Source organism: Scyliorhinus canicula, chromosome 7, assembly GCF_902713615.1.
Source record: "Scyliorhinus canicula chromosome 7, sScyCan1.1, whole genome shotgun sequence".
In the NCBI taxonomy this organism is placed as follows: Eukaryota; Metazoa; Chordata; class Chondrichthyes; order Carcharhiniformes; family Scyliorhinidae; genus Scyliorhinus; species Scyliorhinus canicula.
The window spans coordinates 9,576,457-9,583,893 of record NC_052152.1 but is presented as its reverse complement, the minus strand read 5'-3'; the positions used below and the strand labels follow the sequence as shown (position 1 = coordinate 9,583,893).

The window sequence follows — 7,437 nt, the reverse complement described above, 5'->3', positions numbered from 1 at the left end:
AAGATAGCTGGAGGGAGATGGAAGGTAGGATGAGCTGACATAGGGGATTGGCTGGAACATGGGTGAGAGTGTGGAACTGTAGTGTCGGGTTAATGAGGAGCTGACGGAAAGCGATGGTGAGAAGTGGGAGTGAAGACGAGTTGGACATTGAGGAGCTAGGTGAGGGAGGAGGCACCGGAAAAAGAGGAGTAGCTGGAGGGAACAGGAGGGGCAGGGGAGGGTTAGTAGAAGCAGCTGGAAGTGGAGGAGAGTGGCTGGCAGTAGAGAACGAGGGATATTGTAATCTGCCTTTTAGAGAGAGCAGTACACCATCAATAGAAGCAAAGTGTATCATGTGGTCACTTTCGTTTGTGAGCAGAACACAGCTGACTGGGCGGCATGATAGCACAGTGGTTAACACTGTTGCCTTGCAATGCCAGGGACCCGGGTTCAATTCCGGCCGCAGGTGGCTGCATGGAGTTTGCACGTTCTCCCCGTGTCTGCGTGGGTTTCCTCCGGGTGCTCCGGTTTCCTCCCACAGCCCAAAGATGTGCAGGTTAGGTGGATTGGCCATGATAAATTGCCCCTTAGTGTCCGAATGTTAGGTGGGGTTATGGGGACAGGGCGGGGGAGTGGGTGGAATGCTCTTTCGGAGAGTCGATGCAGACTCGATGGGCCGAATGCCCTCCTTCTGAACTGTCGGGATTCTATGATTCCGATGTCTTCAAGCTTTCGGTCCATGTAAATCTGTTCTCATGTGCCTAGTCTTAATAAATTAGCCCACAACATGTTCACACAATCACTGATGAATAATTGATACCTTTATATCATTTTAGCAACACAACTGAGGGAGGGGGAGGAGCTAGTCTAGATTCCCCTTAAATGTATCCTTATAATTAAACCACTCCTTGTAGTAATGAATTCCACATTCACATTGCTCTTTGGATGAAGTTTTTTCCTGAATGTTTATTGCATTTCATGTTCACTATTTTATATTCGTGTCACTAGTCATGCCCGTCCCAATAGAGGAAACATTCTCTCTGCATCCACTTGGATTGGATTGGATTTGTTTATTCTCACCTGTACCGAGGTACAGTGAAAAGTATTTTTTCTGCGAGCAGCTCAACAGATCATTAAGTACATGGGAAGAAAAGGGAATAAAAGAAAAAACATAATAGGGCAACACAAGATATACACTGTAACTACATAATCAAAACCCTTCTTTCTCAAAACCCTTCTATAATTTTAAAAACCTCTGTTGGGTCACCATGCAGCCTTTTTAAGTGAATTAACAAAAGTGTGGTCTCAACTCTAACTTGGCTTTCCAGGTAGGAAACACAAACTGTGGATCTGTCTTCCATTCTACGCCTTATGCCCTGTCCCCCGCCACCCCTCCCCCTCTCAAGCCTGAAGACAATGGAGAGGATAATCACATGGAGCATGAAATAGGCACCCGACCCGTTGGCCCATCTACCACCCCGCAGAGACCAGCCTGTCAACCTTTCCTGATACGTATGCCCATACATATCTGGTATCATCTTAGTGAAGCTTTTATTGCTCCCTCATCAGTGCCACCTCATCCTTTGTATAATATGATGACCAGAATTGCACACAGTACTCTTAAGTGTGGTCAAAGCAAGATCTGATACAGGTTGAGCATAACTTCCCTACCTTTCAATTCTCTACCTCGAGAAATAAAACCTCGTGGTTGATTTGCTTTTTTTGACCTTGCAAACCTGGGCCTCAATTCTTAATGATCAACATATGTGTTCTCTGGTATCCCTTTGTTCCTCTACCCCACTTAGACGTGCACCTTCCAAGTAATTAGTGACCTCTCTATTCTTCCTACCAAAATCTACTACCTCACGTCACTGCATTCAACCAATCTGCAAGTTTATTAATGTCCTTCTGCGATTTGTTGCAGTCCTATTCATCTGAAACTGTGTTTTAGATTCCAAAGCTCCAAGATAAATTGTGAACTGCAGTGATTCCAACACTGATTCTCGTGGAACGTCACTCCTCACTTTCCGCCACTCCGACTAAATACCCTTTGCTCTCACTCTCTGCTTTGTAGCTTGTAGTCAGCTAGCAACCTATTCCGTCACTCATTCACTAACTTCACATTTTCAAATACTGATCATTCGTCTATTATGCTTGCTCCACATCAGTGGCATTGTGCTCCTTTCTGCTGCCGTTATTGCAATCTTATACCCTGCACTGTCCAGTGAATTTAACAACAGAGGGGGGGTCGATTCTCAATGGTCTTTCCAGGTAGGAAACTGCTGACTGTGGTCTTCCAGTTTGTAGCTTATCCCCCATGAACTACCCTCCAGCCCGAGGACAATGGAAAGGATAATCACACAGGGTGTAACATAGACAGCTAGGCCAATAACATGCCTTGTGACGCGATGGGTAACGTCCCTGCCTCTGAGCCAGATGCTCCAGGTTTGAGTCCCACCCCAGGACCTGATGGCCAAGGAAGGTGCATCCATAACGCGGCCAAACAGGTTGAGTGCGTCAACCCACAAATCCTTCCAAACACACCAATGGTGGGCGGTAAGTGCAGGCGAGGCTTCTATTCAGCCATGCTTGACGTGGAGTGGCGCTTCTCAAGCTGTAAGCTCCTGGCGACAGACCAGTGACCTGGTCCAGGAATTGCTAGCTGTGGGAACAGCCAGAAGTCTGCCTTAGTGAACTAGGTGCAGGATGAGAATTGGAATGGGACCCAATAACCCATCTTCCACCAACAGAAGCAGTCTGAATAACCCCAAAATACTTTAGTTTCCAAGGAAAACTCATCATAAATGCCATTTTTTGTTGTTGCGTTTCCATGTGGTAGCTGAACCCTTCTTAGTGTTACTAGCACAGGTTGCACAAAGTAGACTTGTCGACCCTTGAGTATAGAAGAATAAGGGGTACTCTAATTTGGGTGTTTAAGCTGATGAGAGTTGACAGGGTGGATAGAAAGAGACTATTTCCTCTGGTAGAGAGAGCCAAGGACAAGGAGACATAACCTTATATTTAGAGCTAAGGATTTAAGGGGGGAATGTAGAAAGTAGTTCTTCACATTAAAAGGATAGTGGAAATATGAAGCTCTCTCACCCAAAATGCTGCTGAGACTGTGCGTCAACTGAGAATTTCAAAACTCAGATTGATCATTTTCTGCCAGACAAGGGTATTAGAACATAGAACAGTACAGCACAGAACAGGCCCTTCGGCCCTTGATGTTGTGCCGAGCCATGATCACCCTACTCAAACCCACGTATCCACCCTATACCCGTAACCCAACAACCCCCCCCCCCCCTAACCTTACATTTTAGGACACTACGGGCAATTTAGCATGGCCAATCCACCTAACCCGCACATCTTTGGACTGTGGGAGGAAACCGGAGCACCCGGAGGAAACCCACGCACACACGGGGAGGACGTGCAGACTCCACACAGACAGTGACCCAGCCGGGAATCGAACCTGGGACCCTGGAGCTGTGAAGCATTTATGCTAACCACCATGCTACCGTGCTGCGGTATTATAGGACATGGAACCAAATAAGGGTTATTGATCTGCCATGATCTACTTAAATGCCATAATAGGCCTGAGGGGCTGAATGGCTCCCTCCAGTTCCCGTGAGATCTAATCTGCGAGATGCCATCTGACCCAGAGGATCCACGGCAGAAATTTCAGATCACCATGTGAGAGAGATGTGCATTCATCAATATACAACTGACAGGTTAGATGTACACTATCATGGTTCCTTTATGTTGAAGTTAGTTTCCTGAGGCAAAGGCACCTGCAATAAACATTATGTCTATATAAGTATATATATTCACAACTAACTATCAGATGTTTGCATAGCATCGGGGAAGTTAGCTAACTGACTTGACCACATTCCTTATATGGGCTATTTCAACAGAAGCAGCCACAAGAGTCACTCAGCAAGAATGTTCCTCACCAGCAGTCCTCGGGCAGATGCTCTTGTGGGATGGGGACAGTGGCACCAGCCTGTCCCGAGATTAAGACAAGGGAACTCCGTATGCATAAAGACCCAAGGATGGTGAATAAGGGGGTCTGGAAGATATCATAAGGCAATGAGTAACCTGCCTAAGTGTCCATGAGATGATCACACAGTTCCTTGCTGCCCAATGAACAATTTCATTGTTTCTAAAGGCATATGTCATCTATAATCATTATGATTGAATTGTGTCCAGGTGGGATGGGCTGAGTAACTGTTTGAAATGGTATAAATATTGATGAATTTCGGTGAAGCATCTGGATTGCCCAGAGACTTGCTCCCCGCCAGTGTAACTACAATCAACTGATTGATGATTGGAGCAGACCTGAGTATCGAGTGATTCTTTTGGATTCATTCCTGCTAACACTTTACATAATGTTCAACTGGTTTGATTGGCTCTCTGACTTGCTCCCTATATTAATATATGATAATAATGTAAGGAAGTCAAGAGTAACCTTACCCTGGCAAGGGAATAAGAATATGTGAAGTCACCTCAGCTACCTATCCTCTCACCCAACAAATATCAATGCGGTGTAGGGCTGGGAAGGAGGGGTTTTAAAACAGAAGGAACAAAACCAATGACAATTTTGTTTTCATCAGGCATTTTTTAAATTCAAGCTTAGTGAATCAGATTAAGATGGCTCCTTTAAGATACGGGGTAAATATTTGTCCTCTTCTTTCAGTCCTCCATCTTTGTTCGTTGCTTTGGCCTGGTGTGCTCAAGAACCATCATTCTAAGTTTTGGCACATTTCCGAATGGATGATCCTTGTTTATCAGCCAGCATGAATGGATTCAGGTGACAGTACTGGAGAAACAGAAGGAAAGAGTTTGAGACTGTGTAAAAACAAAACCCTGGTTATAAAGAACTCTGTTTTACACTGGCGGAGGTTAATGTTAGTGGATGAAATATCCCCTTGTGTTTTGTCATCCATCAGCAAGGTTGAACACTTCACATCAAGTTAATAGTTGCAGCTTTAATGGAATTATCCAGTCCGTTTTAGCAATCAGACTACAGTTGCTCCAAGCATCCAAAGGATCTCAGTATCCCTTCTTCACCAACTAGTAACTCCAAGTGACTATCTACAGCACTTTACTCAGTTTTTGGAAAGTTTCTGAACTGAACCACCATTCTGGTTATTCTTTTCCTCCTGGCCATGCCAGTACAAATCACAGAATCCATAGATGCCTACAGGATCCGCCTCTTCGGCCTGAGACCTCCCCCCTCCTGTATCGGTTATGGTAGCTTGCAAAACCACACCAGCCCCTTCTCCTCTTCTCTCAGCTGAGCAGAAAGAGCTGCTGTTTGTCTGTGGTATTCACTGGTTTGTAAGGAAGCCTGTAACCTGATCTCAAAAATGGATTTCTTTTCCCCATGGCAACATGATATATATTAATCTTGCATCCAGATAGAAATGGTAATTATCTACCTTTAATCCTGAAACCTTTTAATCTTGAAAGTAAAATGACAGTTTACAGCACAGCAGTTCTCAGTGTCCAACCTGGTAACTTTAACACCTTTCTGGGACATTGAGTAACTCCAATTCTATTCACTGCAAACTCAGACACAGCTGCCATTGTCTCCATGTGCCCTGCAGGTTCTTCTGTGTAAAGCAGCGTAAGCCTTCCTTTGATCTCTAATAATCAAAATACCTAGGTTTCCTGTTGGACTGACATCAATTGACCGCCTTCATTGAGCATAAATTCAAACTACAATCCCAAAATGTAATAATCTTATAAACCTCACACTGACAATGACATCTCGGAATAGTTAGTCATCAGTCTTTGAGTAAAGAAGGTTTTCTCAATAAATCAGCTGCTTTCAACACATTTTTCAGTTTTATGTGTATTCATTTCTCCCCCTGCAATACCTATCAACCAGAACTGGAATGAATCCACATAAACTGAATGAAGCAGCCCTGTATATAACCAAGAACGAAGCTGTGAAAGAATAGCTCACGTCACCCTCCAATATGCTCATCAATGTTTCCAGCAATAGTAACAAGAATTAGGACGAAGGAGAATAGATATTGGATGTGCTAGGGGAGGTCAAGAGAAACTATTTACTCTGGTGGAGGAGTCCAGAACAAATGGGCGTAATTTTCTAATCAGAGCAGGCCATTCCTGAGTGATGTCAGAAAGCACCTCTTCATACAAAGGGCAGTGGAAGACCTACAAAGATTGATAGAGTCTTGAAGGTTGTGAAAACAAGGCAAGTTGATGGAGTTAAGAGACAGAGCAGCCATAAAAGCAAATTGCTGCAGATGCTGGAATCTGAAAACGAAAGAGAAAATGCTGGAAAATCTCAGCATGCCTGGCAGCATCTGTAGGGAGAGAAAAGAGCTAACATTTCGAGTCTGATGACTCTTTGTCAAAGCTCCATGAGAAGCCATGATCTAACTGAAGGGTGGAACAAGCTCAAGGGGCCGAATAGCCTTCTGCTCTTTATGGGTAGCGCGGTAGCACAGTAATTAGTACAGTTGCTTCACAGCTCCAGGGTCCCAGGTTCGATTCCCGGCTTGGGTCACTGTCTGTGCGGAGTCTGCACGTTCTCTCCGTATCGGCGTGGGTTTCCTCTGGGTGCCCTGGTTTCCTCCCACAGCCCAAAGATGTGCAGGTTAGGTGGGTTGGACATGCTAAATTGCCCTCAGTGTCCAAAAAAGGTGGGGATGGGGATGGGTGGAGGTTTGAGGACAGGGTGGAGGGTGGCCTTGGGTAGGGTGCTCTTTCCAAGGGCCGGTGGAGACTCGATTGACCGAACGGCCTCCTTCTGCACTGTAACTTCTATGATCTTCCTGCGTATAATAAGTTATATAATACCTCCACACCGCCAGAAAATGTTTGAACAGCAACACCAATGCTGTAATATGTCAGTGCTGAATGACTGATTTGGGTTTCAACTGGCAACACAGTTGGATAGAGAGTGACTTTTTTTCACCAATGTGTCAAATGCAAAAGCAGTCAGAAAGAGAGAAGCCTGACTGATAGGACGAGAAGAAAAACATGACAAAGCTCCAATGTACTCTGCTCCTCTCAGCCCACTGCAATTCATACAGGGAGGAGTGAGTCCTACACCTGTCTCCTCCGAATTAATCTAGTAATTTCTAAAGGGCAACCTCCTTGAAATAAATGTATTCAAAGACAGTTAACCATTTGTCCTTGAGTAAAGACTTGGGAATTTACGGGTGATTGTATTTAATCTTGGGACATGGGTGTTGCTGGCAAGGCCAACATTTATTGCTCCTCCCCCTGACGGTGACCCTACTTCTTGAACTGTTGCGATCTGTGTCACGGAGGCGTTGACCAGAAAGGAGGTCTCCTCTCTCCGAAACCCACTGGGAGCCTACCAGGTCTCACCTGGCAGTCTCCCCAGTTTCCACCCCACTTCCCAAAACCAATTTGAGTATGCAAGAGGTCAATCTATGGAACAGTTATCTAGGGAGATGATGG

At 45.0% G+C, this 7,437-nt stretch overlaps 1 protein-coding gene across 1 annotated transcript in view; it reads right to left on the bottom strand.

The window, feature by feature from the left end:
• Positions 1 to 4,574: 4,574 nt before the first annotated feature.
• Positions 4,575 to 7,437, bottom strand: part of zgc:153372 (uncharacterized protein LOC767695 homolog) — a 57,138-nt gene continuing 54,275 nt past the window's right edge. The window contains exon 10 of the mRNA XM_038801373.1: positions 4,575 to 4,795. Coding sequence (XP_038657301.1) covers positions 4,724 to 4,795 — 72 coding nt within the window. The 3' untranslated portion in view covers positions 4,575 to 4,723. The remainder of the gene's footprint in view (positions 4,796 to 7,437) is intronic.